The following is a 20,127-nucleotide window of genomic DNA, read 5'->3' on the forward strand; positions in this document are numbered from 1 at the left end:
TCCTCTAAATAAATCTAATTTAAAGTGTGTGTGTGTGTGTGTGTGTTGACCTCACATGCTCTTTGTGTCACCTCTTCACCTACTGTCTGTGTCTCGTCCTCAAATGCTCTTTCTCAATTCACCTGTTGCACTTCTGACCTTTTACCAGACCAGAAGCTCACTGAGACTATGTGTATGTCTTCTACTAAATAAATGTTTTAACCAAGAACCTCTACTAAAACCTTAATATAAAATGATCTGATATATAAGTGTTTTGTAAGCATGTATTGCAATTCCTTCAGTGGCTCCAAGTCACTTGCACAATAGATTGTCCGAACATCGCGCCGAACAAAGCTTCCGACCCCCAATTAATTGACCGAGCTCCAACTCTTTAATAAGCACAGATATGCATTGTGTATAAAATAGTCATAACTGCTTAAGGCCTTCTTAAAGCTATCTGTTACATTGTTAAAGCCTCGTCTTAGCCTGCGGCTCAAAATAACTTCCTGCTTCTTTCTGCATACAACTTCCTGTCAGCCTGCAACTCAGTCTTTCTGAAAGAGACACTGTTTAAACCTTGGAATGCAATATCCATGCTGCAGATTATATTATTAATGCAATGGTAATGATGACAATTATTTAACTATAGCAGTAAAATAATTTCCCTCCTCGACACTCCCCCTTTTGACCTCTGGAACACCAGAGGTCACAATACATTGTGTCCTCACGCAGACCCTTCTCTGGTGGTCTCGAACCTCGAGATCTCCAGGATCCTCGCCCCTCCTGTGGTCGCCGAGATCTTCTGCAAAGGAAACAAAACACCTTTCCTGCATCTCCCTAACTTATCCTATCTGGGACTCTTTAATCAAAAGCCTGATCCTAATTATCTTCTTAACTTATTGACTTGTATTTATGTATACTCTTCAACGTTACTCATCACTTTAAAATTCTTTTAAGCGCTGGTTTCACGTCCAGTTGCTCGCTCTACTTTCCCTTATCTGATCATCAACATCCTGTGCACAAGTTGTCGCTGCTGCAAGTTAATCTACTCCAAAAGAAAACAACCACTTTAATCAATTAAGTTTAAGCATATAAGCAATTACTCCTGTATACATTTCCTCATAGCTAAATGCTGCCTTGAAACAACTCCTATGTGTTAACTTCATTTAACCTCACATTTTCCTATGTTATAACCCATTTTGGTATAGCCTTTCTATTTCATTTTGCTCCTTTTAATGTAACAATACCTTCTAATTCTAATGTATCAGACTTAACCAAAACATATGCTTTCCTTCCTCTTTGGTCCTTCTTTAAGTTTAGTTAAAAGCTAAATGAATTTAAGGCCTTTTGCCTGGAATCAATACTGTCATGTGTGTTTCTTAACTCTGTGTCTGTAAGCGTGTGCAATCCTTCATGAACTCATATTATCCTCACAGTAGATTGGCTAATCATAGCGCTAGCCAAAGGCTCGTGACCCTCCAGAGACAAATTTGAGCCACAACTCCTTTAAAAGCACAAAATGCAATATGTATAAAAATCATTTCTATTTATAAGCTCCCCCTTTTATCCTAAAAATACCTCCTATATAATATCTGTATGTGTAAGCCTACATTATAACCACTTCTTCTAAAGATCAAAAATCAAAGCTGTTCTACCCCTTCAACCCTCACTAATTTATGAGCTCTCGTCTCTCTTTGTGTTTATTCCATGTTTCCCCTCGGTCTCCCTGCGTCTCTTGTGGTTTGTGTTATTAGCTTACCCAGTTTAGGTTTCCGGTTTCTTGTTTTTCCACCAGTGCTGTTTTGTGCCCACCGTTGTAAATAAATATTCACCTGGACCAGAGCTGCCGCCTTTTGGGTCCTTTTCTACAACTCCACACGGCTTGCCTCGCAAACCGTGACAAGTTCACTTTTAATCCTTTAACCTTAACTTAAAAATACCAGTTTCAGTTTTACCATATCCAAATGATCAAAAACCCAAAAGGTCCTAAAATGATCCTAAATTATTAAACAATTAAATTATTAAACCCTAAACCCCCCTTTATCTTGATACATTTCATGTGTCAAGATACTATACAAAACTTAAAAATGCTCAGTTTTCCCCACTCATGATCCAATCTATGTCATAAAATAAACTTAAAACAGAACAGTTATCAGTCATGTGTTTCTACAATTAATGGTAACTGAGTTACATCAAAAAATATTTCCCCTTTAGCATTTGGCATTCTCCCAACAATATACTATAATCCCATAATCTAACCCCAGTCAACAAAACAAAAATTTTTCTGGTAAAAGCAAATTGTTTGTCCACGTTTATTCACCCTCACATTCACTCACACATTCACTCACATGCAGTCACACCATATATTTGCTGATAGTGGAGCTTCCCGCACGATCAGATACTCCACCCTCAGCAAAATGAGCTCAGTCATTTTTTATTTTCCATAGGAAAATATTTCTTTATGCTTTTGGACTGGATTGACTCGCATAAAATCCTTTTTACAGGGACTTACGACCTTGATCAGTCCCCACAGGTAGCTTTCCCCTCAGCCAATTGTAATCTGGAAAGCCGCCTTATATTTGCTCTTCCCGAGAACTTTCAGCGCCGTTATTCACTGTTGCCGGCCTGCTTAAAACAGAAATGAAAAAAAAATAGAGCTGATTGTTAGCTCATAAAAACAAAACAAAATCACCTGACAGGTTTTCTTTAAGTGCACTGTTACAAAATAATGGGCCCAATTTTAGACATGTCCATGTTTCCTAAAACTCCCTCTATTTAAAACAAAAATAACAACAACAACCTACCTGACAGAATCAACCCATCACCACAACAACCTTAAACACACAAATCTTGCCACCACATAATTTCACCTCCTCAATACACCAAAAGTCTCATTAAACCCACTCAATTTGCACACAATAATCACCCCCTTATGCTCTACAACATACTTCAATTCAGCATAAAACCCCCTTACAACAACATATCACTAAACTATAAATTTCCTACCCCAATCTGCACTTCTCGTCTCTGCTATGCTTCCTCTTCCTGAAAGTCACAGTCACACACACACTCCAGCTAATTTGCATACTGAGTCATCTCTCAAGAAGCTGTAACAACAGAAACATATGTTTAAACATTCCCAACTCATTAAATCATTTTATTTCTTCCAACAGTGATCACTAGTGTTGATCAGTCAGTACGAGAGCACTCCTAAGTCACTCTTTTTAAAACTACTTTAATCCCTTTTTTGTTTTCATAACTCCCTTTGTCATATGGCTTATTCTATTCCTCAATTACAAACTCAAATGTATTTTATTAAACATTCACACCCTTGTATCATTCATACAAAATAGCAAGCTGTTCTTCATTGCCTATGTTTGTGTTCTTAGCCAGGTTTAATCAGTGTCTATGCATTAAACTCCATGAGCTTGTCTTGTCTTTTAATGCATTTTCTGTTTGTGTGTGTGAATTTGCATATGGTGCTTTTACAGTGTGTCAGACTCCTTCATAATTTTGCCTTTAACCAGTCAATTTTCTCCTCCCCAAATTTACTAACCCAAATTCTGATTTCCTACCTTAAATAGCAGCATTCCTTGTCCTCAGCCAGAAGGTAGGGCTCCACTTGCCACTTTCCACCTCCACCCTAGCCCAGCGGCCTTACCCGTCAGGACCCGTCTTCTTACTGAAGCCGAGAGTAATCGTGACTGTGCCTGCCTTAGGTTGTCCCAGGGTTTCGAGGTGGGATCTTACCCGTCATGGGCTATCCAGCCTTCCATACTCGCCTGATACGGGGCCCAAGTGGGCAGGGGAGGGAACACACTGGCTCTGGGAATTAAAGGAATGTAAGCTGCTTCCTTCATTGCATCTTATGTTAAACTATCTTACTTCTGACTCCTTCCTAGAATAATTTCTCATATGGCACTTTGTGTATGTGTGTTTTCTGTTCATTAATGTAATTGTCAGTTATTTTCTCTCCCGGTCAGGGAACCACATTATTTTCTCTCTTCATTTTACCTTCTTTTGTTTGTTTGTGACGTTCTACTTTAGTTCTACTAAACCTTGATGTAAAAACAATACTCCCTTATTTCACGCACACACTCTGCCTTTTGCCTACACACACACTTCTCTCTCAGACTTCCTCTGTTCACACATCACCTTATATGGGCATGCAAACTTCCTGTCACCCACACCATTTCCTGTTACACACACACCGCACGCAGCTGCTCAGAGCAGCTCAAGCTGCTTTGCTGTTTCTCCAGGCTAATCAAACTTATTTTGTATTTACAATCTACAAACCCTCTGTAATTCTACTAACTTTTGACCTAAAATGTAGCATCATTCACACAATGATTTCATAATCCTCTCACACACACCTTTTAAATAAACTAAACTCTTATAACATCACTCATGCCTCTCTCAAATTAAAAACACTTTCAAAGTTTAAAACGTCCTACTTTACATCACCCAAGAAATACCTCTCACACCTTTATTCATCATGTCAAAGCTTCTAGTCACCGCATTCACACTTAAACTGTGACTAGAGTTAAGGAATATAACTCAACACACTTTCCTAAGAGTATTTTAGACATGCTTGTCATAATCAAAAAGAGCAAGTAAAAAACAAACAAACAAAAAATTGAAACCTCCATTAATTCTCACCGCACACACAAGAAATTGAAAAAATAAAACACACCAGCAACTATTGCTGGAGAGAAGTTACTACTGAAAGTAATATGTTAATCTTAAGTATACACAGTGCACTCAATATATTTATATATCTACATCCAACTTCAGTCAATTACTATACATCCACTACGGCAACTCAAAACTTTATTTATAGTCCTCTAATAAACATAAATGGCATTTGAAACACACACTCAACCCTGTTTGCAGCAGTATTTGTAAAACCAACTGTGGCTTAAACAGTTCACTGCTTACTCATTTGCATTTTCACTCACACACACACCTCCAAAAATAGCAGCAGGCAGTCAGTGCATTACTGACTCGACACACAGAGATCTCTCACACCAAATTTTATTATTCTATATTACAACGACGTCTTATATTTACAACTACTGTCAGATCTGTCAGCTTTAGCGCCTAACCAATTTCGACAAATTTAAAATAACCGCCCACCAATTAACCAGTATCAAGACTTTAACTGTTTCTGGCCTCATTTCTAAAATCCCTAACTCAATTTAAAAGCGTCAACCAACCCAAACTTTGCCTGAAGCTCTATTTTTGGCATTTCACAGCCAAGGCTTACCTCGAAGTGTTAAGTTAAAGTTACACGCCCGAAGACCAACTTCTCCTGTCCAAAAAAGCGCAGATACCGTTGCAAACGGTAAGGAGACTCTAACTCCTAGCTTAATTCCGGGATGCCCTGTACCCCACAGCTAAACCACACTGAACTAACCCTCTTCGCCGAGAGGTCAATGTCGCGCGTCCACGACAAGGAGGGAGCGTAACCTCCGGGCTCTGCGCTTCCTAGCAGACTCGAACTGCCGTTCTAGAATAATTTATAATATTTTGAAACAACAATCAACACCCGAAACAAGTGTATAACTGAAGTAGGTGCAACCTAGTGGTCAAATGGAGACTCCAACTCACAAAATGACCGCTCAGGTCCACTCTTATGACCAAATTTGGACTCTAACCAACACAATAACCAATTCCCTACCAAACTACTTGAGACTCTAACTCAATTTCTTTGGGACTTCAACCCAATATTTAAACTTTTTCCTGGCAGACTCAAACTGCTTTAGCAGACTTTACTGCGTTCATTTCTTCTTAACAGAACTCTAACTGTTTCAACTCATGAAATTCTCATCAAAATCAAAACAGACACCCACCAGTAACTTCAGTGAGTAGACTTAAATTTTATCATATCCAATTTGGCACACTTTGGAAATAATTCAACAGGTAGTGCCTTACCTTTTGGATAAGCCGGCTTATGCCCACTCACTTAGACCACTGGAACTCATGTCTGCCCGTCAGACCACCCAAGACCACCAAATTTCTCCATCTAAACCTCCAACTCACCCTCCTCAATAACCGGACGAAGCCCCCAAATGTTAAGATTCAATATTGAGGAAGGGTACAAGAGGTGATCGAAGAATAACCACACCGATCCGGCCGGGTGAAGTCAAACGATGATTTTAATGAATACACGCGTGGGAAGACAACTCTGTACGCAGACAGGAAGTAGTCTTCGACTTAATCAAAGCATGAACAGATATTTTATAGCATCAGGGTTTGTTTACTGACGCCCCTTCATACGTCACAGACACATTTTATACATAGATCAGATCAACATCATCATGACTTTTCACCCAGAAAATCATCTCCTATTTTCATGGCTTGGTACTTTCCGTTCTTATCTTAAAATGAATTGTTCCTCTTTCTTGCCGAGACAACAAGGAACGGTTCCTCTTTTACCGAGACAATTTTGCAGTTACAGCCAAACATAACTAACCTCTCCTCTAAATAAATCTAATTTAAAGTGTGTGTGTGTGTGTGTGTGTTGACCTCACATGCTCTTTGTGTCACCTCTTCACCTACTGTCTGTGTCTCGTCCTCAAATGCTCTTTCTCAATTCACCTGTTGCACTTCTGACCTTTTACCAGACCAGAAGCTCACTGAGACTATGTGTATGTCTTCTACTAAATAAATGTTTTAACCAAGAACCTCTACTAAAACCTTAATATAAAATGATCTGATATATAAGTGTTTTGTAAGCATGTATTGCAATTCCTTCAGTGGCTCCAAGTCACTTGCACAATAGATTGTCCGAACATCGCGCCGAACAAAGCTTCCGACCCCCAATTAATTGACCGAGCTCCAACTCTTTAATAAGCACAGATATGCATTGTGTATAAAATAGTCATAACTGCTTAAGGCCTTCTTAAAGCTATCTGTTACATTGTTAAAGCCTCGTCTTAGCCTGCGGCTCAAAATAACTTCCTGCTTCTTTCTGCATACAACTTCCTGTCAGCCTGCAACTCAGTCTTTCTGAAAGAGACACTGTTTAAACCTTGGAATGCAATATCCATGCTGCAGATTATATTATTAATGCAATGGTAATGATGACAATTATTTAACTATAGCAGTAAAATAATTTCCCTCCTCGACACTGTCCTGCACTCTCTCTGTTTCTTTCTCTCTGTGTAATAAAAGTATGAACATTCATTTATAAGTCACACTTGTGTTTGAATCCTGCAGCTTATCACACATTTGATTTCCATGTGTGACAACTGCAAGTGTCCAGAGTGAGGACAGACTGAGGGACCCACTGCTGCACATCATCTGTGAGGCTTTGCACCCCTGATGATCCACCAGGACAAACTCAGCAGTGTGTGAGGAAGAGCCAGCAGCAGCTGACAGATGGAGAGAATAGACAGACTGTTCCCTGTTTGTGAAGGACTGCTAGGAAAGTTTAACATAACTGTCTGTCCTGAATCAGTCTTATTAGGTAATGTTCAAATAATTTTATCCTCCCAGTGTTTTCAGTGTGGGAGAAAGTACTCAGGGCCTTCAAGTTACACACTATGAAAGGCAGCAACAAGTTTAATATTCAGAAACCTAAAGTATGTATCAGCAGCAGAATGGAGCTAAAAATAAATGTTTGTTTCAGTTCTATGAAGCTTTGAGTATTTTGGATTAGTAGTACTGCTGTGTTTGTTGCATCATATTGCTGTAATTGTTTATATGCTTTATATATTCTGAGGTAAGTTGATCTATAGTGTTACATCATATTCTATCAGGATGTTATGTGTTTGTATACTTTCTGCCCAGTTTGACCCATTTAGCAGAAGTCAGCCTGTTTAAGGCTCTGATATCTATTCTGTATGACTTAAAGCAGTTATGACATGGTCTGATTTTCTCACCCAATAAGGGAATATTTCATATATCAGTCTACTCTTCATTTGATCAGAAACAGTTTTCACAGCTTGTACGTTTTCTTTTTATAAATATATGTAAGCAATGAGCCAAATTTAGTAATGCCAACATACTGAAGGAACAACATTTGTCTCTTATATATGATACACCTATATATGCACTGTCAAAGATACTTGTCTTTGAGTGAAGATTTAAGGTGTTAAGACATATAAATAACTGCAACTTGAATCTGTACTGAAGCTCAGTATTTGACACAGAGTGCATGTTCAGTGCTGTAATAGCTAATAATGATTAATATAATAACTATAATATTGGCCATATTATATTTACATTACCAAAGTGATATGACTTTAGTCTCATGAACAACATCAGCTAATTCTTATTTACTAACTAATCTTGAAATAACTGTTCAGTACAGAAATGAAGCCCAAAAATCATGTTTTACTGTCCTGTGGTCTCAGCCTCAGGTACTTATCAAATCACACAAAGCTCTTGTAGAAATAAACAAACAAATGAACAAAATATGTTCTCCTTCATTTCTGTCAAACCAAGTTGTATGACACGTTTCCAGCGGTTAGTATCACGGTTGCTAGGTAACCTGGGAAGCGCGACAGAGACTAGACCGTCCCATACAGACAAACTTGCCATTTATTTTGCAAATTGAGCTCAACACTGCCCCTAGCGTCCTGGAGCACTTCCGTTGTGTTTTGGAATTTGCATGTGTTTTGGGGTTTGCATGTGTTTTGGAATTTGCATGTGTTTTGGAGTTTGCAAGTGTTTTGGAGTTTGCAAGTGTTTTGGAGTTTGTACGTGTTTTTTAGTTTGCAAGTGTTTTGGAGTTTGTACGTGCTTTGTCTCTAGGGGCCACCGTAGTATTTGACTCAGAGTTTATTATAAATTTCTATTCCGAAAAATAAGTTTATCCAATGTTTTTGCATTCAGTCCATTGCGTTTTTGACACCATTTCCTCAGCTTTGGAAAACACACGCTCACAGGGCACAGATGAAGCTGGGGTACACAAAAACTGTAAAGGCAGGTGGAAAAGGTTCGGATAAGATGTCTTCCTATTCCCCCTGTACGTTAAAGGATCCTCTGATCTTGGAATGTTTCTCTCCAACACTCTCCACAATACTAAGGGATTGTCTTTTATAAAAAAAATAAAATAAAATTCAGGACTGCCTGGTCAAAAACAGTCTTCCTAGATGCTTGATTTCAAAATAATAAAACATATATTAATGAAAAAAAATGATGACAATGCTGCTCAATATCTATATAGGCCTAGCTGTGTTCATTCTCTGTGTGTTTGTCTCCTCATTTTCATGTTTGGCTCTGTAATGCCTAAACATTGAGGAGGTGCTTTTGTTTGTGTAAGAAAGCGCCGCAGAACAGATGCGACATTTAACCTGCATAAAATGTAATAAATACTTTACACTGCAGGTCACATTGCTGTTTTTCCTATTCTGATAGATTACACTGAAACAAAGACAGACAAACAGTTACCTTATTTGCAGTTAAAAGATTGAAATGATCCCACGCAGCAGAAGCTTTTCTTTTTCTTTTGGGCTCCATTTTTTTATGGAGAGATATGTATTATCTGTTTCTTTGCGAGAGTAATTTTGTTTTTGTTGTTTTGGTGGCGACACATTCCGTTGACAGATGCAGATGTGGTACCTTTTAAACACAGTTTAGAGCGTTGGCAATGAGCGATACAGCAGCTGTATCGATCACGTGACTTTTTCTTAAAGCGACACACGCACCGATACAGGTTTCGCTCTGTGAGCTTGATACATGTGCCGGTGCGTCAGTGTTGCTGGACCCATCACTAGGTGGTACAACACAGTTGCATCTGGTTGCAGCTGCAGACTCCAGTGAGAGAAAGGAATATTTTAAAGGAAAATAGATTTAACATCGTCTAAATGGCTTTGCTTTCGTAATAATTACATTTTGCCAGAAGGAGTATTCATTTTAATTAGGATTTATGTGGATTTGTTTTGATAGTACAGAATAGGAACTTGTTAGTTTGCTGGATGTGTGTATTATGGAAGTTTAAGGAGGAAAGCTTACTCTGTAATTCGGAGTTAACCAACCAGATGACACTATTCAAGACCTAGAGAGGAAGAGTTTGAGAGATGAAATTCCAGGATCTGGTGTGGACACACACTCTATACTAATGCAAGACCTATTAAGGTGGGTGAAAATGTCATGTGAAGGCTGTGTGCAGGGAGGAATGGTGGTAAGGAGGACGCAAAGTGCAAACTAATTGAGGCAAAATGTGAAATTAAAACCAGCTTTAATGCTGAACTAAAAAGGAACAACACTGAAAGTTACAAAATAAACTCACATAGGCAGACAGAACACACATTACAAGATGAGGGTAAATCGCAACACAAACAAACGAAAACACGGGGCTTAAATACACAGAGGAGCAATCAGGGAATGGGAGACAGGAGGGAAACAGCTGGGGCGCATCAGGGCTGACGAGACAAAGGAAGCAAAACCAGACATGCTAACATGAGACACGGACTTTCAAAACAAAACAGGAAACACAGACTGAACTTACAGACAGACTCACAAGCAGACACTGCAACAGAGTAGTGATGGGATTTCCGGCTCTTTTTAGAGAACTGGCTCTTTCGGCTCAGCTCACTAAAAAGAGTCGGCTCTTTCGGCTCCCAACCGGCTCTTCAGGTTGTTTTGTTGCTTTAATTAATTTATTATTAACAACAATGTAAAATTATGCACAAAAGGAATTATTAATGTAAAAAAATAAACCGTGGTTTTCTTTATATATATTTACATACGGTGGCCCCTAGAGACAAAGCACGTACAAACTCCAAAGCACATTTCTAGCGTTAACTGAACTTCCCTGAGTATTTTTTTAAGTAACAATGTTACTTAAATTTTATAGGAAGGGAAACGTCTGTGTGTGCCTTGCCAAACACAGCCACAGCATTGAAGCACAGTTGGACAAAATATGTGACTTACAATCATTTTGCCAACATGAAAGCCGGTGGCAAGCTGTTTCTCTGAACTACTTGGTGGTTCAAAGAAACAGCTAAACACACACAACTGTCTATTCAACACTTTTTTCTCTTTCAGCTTAAAAGAGGATGTGAAAACACCCTTTGTCTTGACCATTAAATTTACTGTACATGTTGCTAGTTTTAGTTATTTTTGGCTTATTGAATATTGATATTAAAATAAAACGGTAACATAGACATTGTGAGATTTCCTTTTAAATACAACTTATTTTGATGCACGTAAAAATATTACTTATGTGAACTCTGCAATATGAAGGCGTGTATGAAACTTTGAAATCTGCTAAAGCCCCAAGAATGTCAAAGTATGTGATGTGTGCCAGGCAGGATGAAGAACCCAAAAGCAAGACACATACACAAAGGAATAAACTCAAAACGGCAGCTTTATTGCTGTAGAAAAACTTGAAAATAAAATACAAGAAAACTAAACTAGAAACTCAAAACATGTAGCGCAAACTAGAAAACCAGGAAACAGAGAACCAGAACATTACCAGGAGCATGGAAGAAAAACACAGCACCGTGAGGGGACAACGCAACAAAGAGCAAAGGACGACACATTAAATACACAAAGGAGGGAAAGAAAAACAGGAGGGAAACATGTTTCTTATGTTTATTGAATTTACACACCACTGTTGCTTGTGAAGCTTTCACTCACATGTGCTGTACCAGTGTGCCAGTAATGTGATTTCAGATCATTTGTGGCCTACAGTCGGGTAGTTGCCTTTGGATTTGTTGCTACTTCTGTTTTGAATGTATACATACAGTGAGACATTAAATGCAAGGGACAGCAAAAGATCAGCAAAGTACACAAAAAAGAAACTTTATGCCACAGCCAAAACTTGCAGCCACGACTGTGCATGTACCACACACTGTCAGTAACATGAGGTTTCTTCACCAGTTCCAATTCCTTAATTTTTACCAGCTTCGAGTTATCAAGAAAAAAAAGAATACTCTCTATGCAGAGATTCAGCAGTAGAGGGTCTTTTTTAAGCAAATAAAACAGCTGCATTTCTCAGTGCTTAAGTAGTGAGAAATACATTTACATAGTGTGATATAAGATGGTGCTTTTACTGAAGCCAGTCTTGCTCAGTAACATTTAAACGTGTGCTGAGAAACTTCCTTATATCTTGGTGCAAAAACAAGGAAGAAACAGAAAATAGAGACGACTAGGGCAGTCAGCTGAGATCACTGTGGAGAGAAGAGAGAACGAGAAACACAGGAAAAAGGTAAAAAATAAATACAATTCCACCTTTTCTTCTATATGGCACTGCTGACAAAAGTTACTTGTGCTGGACAAAAAAACTGGTGGACTGTTTCTACATTTGTTTCTGTTGTTGTATTAATTAAATGATACAGCTATGTATTAAGACCGAGTTTATACATATGACTGCTAGCAAATTATGTGACATCCTTTAAGATAATTTGTGTAAAATGTGGACAATCCCTTGTTTTAGTTCTGCATCTTTACATCATCTGCGTTCAAGTTTCTCTGTGGAGGGATAAACTGAACGTGTCACATATCGAACATTTGTTCTCATCTGGGGTATTCTGCTTTTCTCTGAGAGCAGCAATGCTAAAAAACATTTTGACTCTTCTGTATTCTTGTAATTAGGTTGCAAAACTGGTGGAAGACAGCAGTCTCAAGAATACTGTGTTATCCTTTGTGAACAAAAACTAACAGCAGAGGCTGCTCCTCTGCTGGACAAGTTATTCTGTGGAGGGAGAGACTGAATGTCTCGAGCATCGAACATGTTTGTGCTCATCTGGGCAAATCTGTTTTTCTCTGTAAAAGGCAGCATTGTTGGCACAGGTTTGTATCTTCTCCTTTCATGTAATTCTACTATATTTGTATTTGATTTTTTTTATATTTGTATGTAACACTCTTTTTCTGAAATTTATCCAGATGATAAGATTTTATTAACACTCACAATTCATCATAAATTTGTGCCTTTACTATCATCTGTTGGCTTTTTAACAATTAATTTAATCTTTTGTGAAACATGTCTCGAGATACTGTTAACTAATATCCAGGCAGATTTCATAACCTGGATATAATACATCATGAAATGTGAAAACTATAGTTGCTGTATATAGCACAAACAAACACCTTGTGTAAAAAATACAAGTTACTGTGATATATCATTATATTTATCTTTCCCTTTGCATTAACAGGTGCTTCAGCCTGGGGCCAACAACACTGTGACAAAGGATACTGTGTTACTCTGAGTGAGCGAGAACTAACAGCAGAGGCTGGACTCTGTGTTGTGATCCCGTGTTCTTTCACTACTGCTGATGAGTTTACACCCAAACATACAGTTTGGTACAAATGTGAAACATCTCAACACAGTTGCAGTGATGATGAAATAATATTTCACAGCAACAAAAACACAGACAAAAAAGCTCAGTCTGGGTTTGAAGGACGAGTCTCACGTTTGGAGCCTGATGTGAGTCAGAACAACTGCAGCATAATCATTAACGATCTGAAAGAGTCTGATTCTGGATCATATCAGCTCAGAGTTACTGGTGAAATGAATGGACAACAAGATGGATTCACATTCATTCCAAGAGTAACTGTCTCTGTTAAAGGTATGAAAAGCTATTCCAAGGCCAATCATGTAGAAAAAAGTCATGTATAATAACATATTTAGGATTTTTATGGTCTTAATGAAGTATTAACTCTTCTGGGGAATTGTTGACCTCTATGGTAGCTGGTAGGAACTGCAGCAGTTCCTGGCAAAACGACCCTTTTCACTAAATAGCTTATTATTTGAACCCAGATTAATGTGCTAGATGAACTTCCGGTAGTTAATTTGGGTTCATTAATGCAATTTATTTCCATAAGGTCTTAGTCAGAAGCCCACAGTAATGACTCCCACACTGTCTGAGGGACAGCAGGCCACACTCACCTGCACTGCTCCTGGTCTCTGCTCTGGATCTGTTCCTGAAATCACCTGGACATGGAGAGGAGCAGGAGGGACTGAATCTTACATTACAGGAAACAGGACTGACTTCAACACTGACAATCCGACGACTTTCACACAGAGACACATCTCAACTTTGACCTTTAATCCTTCAGCTGAACACCATAACACCAGTGTCACTTGCAAGATCAACTTCACAGGTAGAAAATCTACAGAGGAGACTTTGACTGTACATGTAAACCGTGAGTACTTTGCAACCTCCTATTTATTGTTTGCATTTTTTAAAATCTATTGAATCATCAGCAGATTCTGAAAAGGAAATAACATGATTGTAAAATGTGTATTTTTATCTCACAGATATGAAAGAAATTACAATCAGTGGTGTTACAACTATTAGGGAGGGAGATGTTCTGAATCTGACCTGCAGTGTTGACAGTTTCCCTCCATCTCTGATTGTGTGGTCTAAACTTGGTTCGGACACAAACCTGCACAGTTATTCTGGATCAGCCAGGCTTGTCATTGAGAATGTGAAACCAGAACATTCTGGACAGTACATCTGTGCAGTTACATATATGAACAATACCCTGAAGAAGGATGTCAATATCACAGTGATATGTAAGTACAAAACTTTGTGCTTTTAAGCAGAAGATTTTTAGCAGTGGTCATATTCGTTTCATCCGATACCTGAAATGGTGCATTTAGATTAGTGTAATTCTTTTGAATAACTCTTACAGCCACACCTCGTTAAATATATGATATCATCTCAACATCTGTGTATATTGGCTTTGAAATGTTTAGACAGTGATACCACTGACGACTTGTATTTTTCATAAATGTCAAAAATGTCATTTAAAATAATTTTGAAAAGTTGAAGACGATGTACAAATGTACATCTTATTATTTATAGATGTAGAGTAAAAATTTGCTTAGAAAGAGAAATACTGTAGACTGCACTATACAGGGGAAGTAAGAGGAAATGTATTAGGAGCCTTTTGAAAACTATTATGATAATGTACAATGACCAAATTGTAATTTGCATTTTATTGACGTTTGTGGCATTTTACACTTTGCATTAATTAAACACACGCTGTTATCATTCTTATCCTGCAAGTTAACATCTACACAGCTTTGCAAGATGTGATTTTTTTTTATGTTTTTTGAGGGGCGTTCGGGCATTTTTCTGATTGAACAGAAAATGGCAGTGCAACTTGCCCTCTCCTTAAATATACCACTGAACTCACTGAAATGTATTTTGCAGATAACAGGACACATCAGATCATGGGGAATACAACTGTTAGGGAGGGAGATGTTCTGAATCTGACCTGCAGTGTTGAAAGTTTCCCTCCATCTCTGATTGAGTGGTCTAAACTTGGATCTGACACAAACCTGCACAGTTATTCTGGATCAGCCAGGCTTGTCATTGAGAATGTGAAACCAGAACATTCTGGACAGTACATCTGTGCAGTTACATATATGAACAATACCCTGAAGAAGGATATCAATATCACAGTGATATGTAAGTACAAAACTTTGTGCTTTTAAGCAGAAGATTTTTAGCAGTGGTCATATTCGTTTCATCTGGTACCTGAAATGGTGCATTTAGATTAGTGTAATTCTTTTGAATAACTCTTACAGCCACACCTCATTAAATATGTGATATCATCTCAATATCTGTGTATATTGGCTTTGAAATGTTTAGACAGTGATACCACTGATGACTTGTACTTTTCAAAAATGTCATTTAAAATAATTTTGATAAGTTGAAGACGATGATGTAGAGTAAAAATTTGCTTAGAAAGAGGAACACTGTAGACTGCACTATACAGGGGAAGTAAGAGGAAATGTATTAAGAGCCTGTTGAAAACTATTATGATGTTGTACAGTGACCAAATTGTAATTTGCATTTTAATGACATTTGTGGCATTTTACACTTTGCATTAATTAAACTCGCGTTGTTATCATTCTTATCCTTCATTTTTCTGGTTGAATGATTACATGTCAGTGTAACTTGCCCTCTCCATAAATATAACACTGAAATCACTGAAATGTATTTTACAGATAACAGGGCTGCTCAGATCATTGGGAATACAACTGTTAAGGAGGGAGATGTTCTGAATCTGACCTACAGTGTTGACAGTTTCCCTCCATCTCTGATTGTGTGGTCTAAACTTGGTTCTGACACAAACCTGCACAATGGCACTGGATCAGCTACAATTTTCATTCAAAATGTGAAACCGGATCATTCTGGACAGTACATCTGTACAGTTACATATATGAACAATACCCTAAAGGAAAACGTCACCATAACAGTAATATGTAAGTACCACACATTGTCACATTACTGGATAACATCACCAGTGATTTCATCAGCAGCCTTATCATCTTCCAGGTTAATTTTGCAGTTGAAGTCATGAAGAATGATTATGTGCCAGTGTTGTTTCCAAACTCCTTAAATAAACCACCTAAATATTCTCCACAGATAACAGGGCTGCTCAGATCATTGGGAATACAACTGTTAAGGAGGGAGATGTTCTGAATCTGACCTGCAGTGCTGAAAGTTTCCCTCCATCCGTGATTGTGTGGTCTAAACTTAGTTCTAACACAAAGCTGCACAATGACACTGGATCAGCTACACTTGTCGTCCATAATGTGACACCAGAACATTCAGGGCAGTACATCTGTACAGTAAAACATCTGGACACAACTCCAACTTCATATGTTGATGTAACTGTGACTTGTAAGTAGATGGCATGTATTTTTAACCTGAAGTTCATTAACATTATAGCTTGCAGCGTGTCCTGTTTTATGATTCTGACTACATGTTTACAGGGCATACAAAGATACAGAATGGCTCAGGATGTGTGCTTCAGTCTGAGGGTTTGACCTGTGTGTGCATCAGTGAAGGCTTTCCTTTACCTAACATCACATGGCCTCTGTTGAATCACCACACTGAGTACTCTGTCATTACTAGTGTATCAAACCACACAGTCAACAGCACTGTCAGTCTCACTGTAAAAAACCATGGCAACAGCACTGTTGAATGTGTTAGCAACAATGGAAATGGAGAAGTAAGAGAGAACCTGCTGGTCAATAACAACTTGTCCAAAAAAGATGGTAAGTTTTGTTTGGTTGTTGCTGTTGTTTTAAATTAAAACCCTTTCTGTAACACTTTTAACCACTTGACATTTTTACTACCATTTTTGGACCCATGTAATCTATGACCTATGTAATTAAGACAATCATTAGACTAGCCATTAGGTGTGCTGTATATAATTCAATATGTGAGTTAACAGGTTTTTCATGTTGTTTCCTTCGAGTGCAGAGCCGTCATCGGGTCTTAGGTGGCAATTTCTGGAAATTATCATTGCATTTTTGATTGGTGCAGTTCTTTCATCAGGTGTTTGCTTTTTGGCAAAAAAGTGCTACAGGTACAGAATTTATTTTTGTAGTTATTATTAATGTTTCCGTGTAGATGCAAATTAAGATTCATTTCAACATTGTTTCTGTAAATATGCCCTTTTCTACAGGAAAGAAATGACGAGTTCTGGACATTTGAATGACACTTTTGTGATGCTGACACGTCCAGATGACCCACTGGTATTTATGTTGATTCATCTTTTTTGATATAACTTAAAATAATAAAATGGGTTTCTGCACAAATATCTTGCATACATTTGGAAGAAGTCTTACTGCTGCTGGTAATCCACACTGGATTCCACTGGATAAAACTCATCATTTCAAGGCATAAAAATAAAAATCTTTCACATCTCTGTGTTACATAAAGGCAGATGTATATGCATAGTATGTAGATAGGAATCTCTCTCTCTCTCTCTCTCACACACACACACACACACACACACACACTGAACCATCTCTTATATTAAAACAAACCACCCCACCAAACTAACCACTCACTGCACAGCGCTATCAGGTGAAACAATAATAAGTCAGCTCAGTCCATCAGGACTACACTAAACAACAACACACAAGACAGTGTCAAGCAAGACAGTGTCAGGAAAGTTGATTGTTTTCCAGAAATGAAAAGCCAATCCTTTAATGCACACTACATATTATACAACTTTAGATAGGTGCATCATTGAAAACATGGGCTGACAACAAGGCATAGCTGTAATGGTAGGCAGAGGCTTCCGAATAAAGTGACGCTGCCTTTATTCTGCTAGGCGACGTTTAACACTGCCTAGCAATTTACAGGTGCACCCCTTACACCAGCACAACGCAGGAAGGGACAGATGGAGAGAGAAACCAAACAAATAGGATAGCTTGACTTAGAATATGGCGCAGAACTCACACCCTTTGAAGCATGAAAGAATACACACTAGATAAATGGATAGTTTGCACAATGTTGGGCTGCCTGTAGCTGATAAATGACTGAAACAATTTACTTTGTACCTATCAGATATATGATGGTCAAGCATTACAAAACAACCAGACCCTGAACTCAAACAGTGGGACAAAAGAAGTGGAATATGCCACCATTGATTTTTCCCTGTTAAAAACAAAGCCAGCAAGGACGCAAGAAAGCACAAAGACGGAGTACGCTGAAATCAAGAGGATAATAAAAAAAGAACAAGTAGATGATGATGGAGACGACGGTAAAATGTTGGAGGGGGAGATGAAACACTGTGAACCAGAAAAGAAGGAAGGGGAAGATGAGGCAGTGTACTCCACTGTGAATGACATAATAGATGATAATTGAGGAATTCTTTTGTATAGTTGCTAAGGATAAATATTGATCTCTTCAGATGTAATTGATGGATGGATGGATTTCCATTTTGTGTTTGAATTAATTTTTGAATTAAAATTTCCATTTTGTGTTTGAATTAAAATTTTCTCTATGTTGTAAACTTCACAAATATTAACAAATCAAATCTTACAGGGATGGAAATGTTACCTCTGAATATAATGCTCTGCAATAGTTTAATGATTACACATATTAGAAAAATGTCATGGTTAAGCAATTTTTAGATGTCTATACTTCTTTACTATAAAATCTTGCCCAATGACATTTAGCTGTAGTAGTAAATATAGTGGCTTAACTTTTTTTTTTACTGTATTCTTGATGTATTTTGCAGATTTTTAACGGTTTAAGTTTCCAGGTGGCCAACACTGACATTGTCTGGCCACATATATTTGAAAGTGTACAGCCAAAGTGTGACAAATGACCTTTGGAGTTTCCTTTTAGTGCTTTCACAAAATGCCATTTTAAACCATGTTTTTTGTACTTTGTATTCTTGCTGAAAAATGTACATCTTTTTGCTTAGTAAATTTATTTTTTCCCTGTCTTGCATGAGATCATTTATTTTCTTTTTGAGTTTTTATCCGACACGTTCATCAAGTCAGAATGTTTATTTTGACCAAATCATTTGTTTTATACCAAACAATCTATTTCAAGCTAATGATATAACTAGCTTCAGTGGTTCTAATGCTAATGTCAAAAGTCCCCGAACACTCCTTAAGTACACAATAACAATGCACGTGTAAGGGTTCCTAAAAACAATATACAAAAGTCTTTATAGCTTAACATTACAAGCAGTCTGCATGCTCACTTTCAACAAGCACACTACAGTTTACATATTATTTGGGGCTGTTTTTAAGTTGCTTGCTCAAACAACAGTTTTCTCATTCCAGCAGTCAAAATCAGGTTATGACAGTAATGATGAAATTCCCTTTTTTCAGTATGGTAACGTATTTCCCTACAAAACGAAGCGTGCAACATTTTCTTCAGGAAAGGCATATCAGTTCTAAGACATGGCCAACAAGTGCTTAAAGTGCAAAGAATATAAACAATTTTTGATTTTATGGCTACAAAATATCAACACTCTTTATATATTCATATACTATTTATTTTTCATTTACTTGCCTCTAACAAGGTTTTGCATTCATCCTGAGCAGTATGCGCCATCTAGTGGCATCTTTGAGTAACATAAGTCAAGTACAACCAAACCCAGCATCTGTACTTAAAGACACAACAAAATTTTAAAAAACTCATCCTGCTTTTAACTCAAAATTATCTGTGATTTTTACATGATCATAACCTTAAATATTTTTTATAGCTTATGTTTTTAATTTATCCACACATATTATTAACCCTTAACACACTCTGTACACATGATTTTAACCCTTAGCGTTATATTCCTGGTGTGTCATGGTTGTTTTATACTTTACAGATAAGCGGACCACCTCTGCATCCTCACTAAGGGTGGCTCTTTTATGTTTGTTTCAGTTTTCAGCCCCTGAAGTTGCTGCTTAATCTTTGCTTATAGCTCCTT

The 20,127-nt window shown here is 37.7% G+C and overlaps 1 protein-coding gene across 1 annotated transcript; it reads left to right on the top strand.

The window, feature by feature from the left end:
- Positions 1-12,081: 12,081 nt before the first annotated feature.
- On the top strand, positions 12,082-19,139 carry LOC146563949 (sialic acid-binding Ig-like lectin 10). The gene is made up of 12 exons (XM_085291349.1): positions 12,082-12,142; positions 12,529-12,726; positions 13,089-13,502; positions 13,759-14,079; positions 14,195-14,452; positions 15,096-15,353; positions 15,896-16,153; positions 16,317-16,574; positions 16,667-16,951; positions 17,160-17,265; positions 17,365-17,434; positions 18,255-19,139. The coding sequence occupies exons 2-12, from the start codon at positions 12,648-12,650 to the stop codon at positions 18,552-18,554; spliced, it is 2,607 nt and encodes an 868-aa protein (XP_085147475.1). The 5' UTR covers positions 12,082-12,142; positions 12,529-12,647; the 3' UTR covers positions 18,555-19,139.
- The last annotated feature ends 988 nt before the right edge of the window (positions 19,140-20,127 follow it).

The sequence above is a fragment of the Mchenga conophoros genome, linkage group LG11 (assembly GCF_057382185.1).
Source record: "Mchenga conophoros isolate Kocher_MC1m ecotype Shallow Benthic linkage group LG11, M_conophoros_male_GT1.1, whole genome shotgun sequence".
NCBI lineage: Eukaryota > Metazoa > Chordata > Actinopteri > Cichliformes > Cichlidae > Mchenga > Mchenga conophoros.

Excerpts from the sequence above, each read along its gene's own strand:
- LOC146563949 (XM_085291349.1), top strand. The coding sequence starts at position 12,648 with ATGTCTCGAGCATCGAACATGTTTGTGCTCATCTGGGCAAATCTGTTT. Across the intron at positions 14,080-14,194 it reads TTTGACTGTACATGTAAACC|ATATGAAAGAAATTACAATC; the intron begins GTGAGTACTTTG and ends TTTATCTCACAG. Across the intron at positions 14,453-15,095 it reads TGTCAATATCACAGTGATAT|ATAACAGGACACATCAGATC; the intron begins GTAAGTACAAAA and ends TGTATTTTGCAG.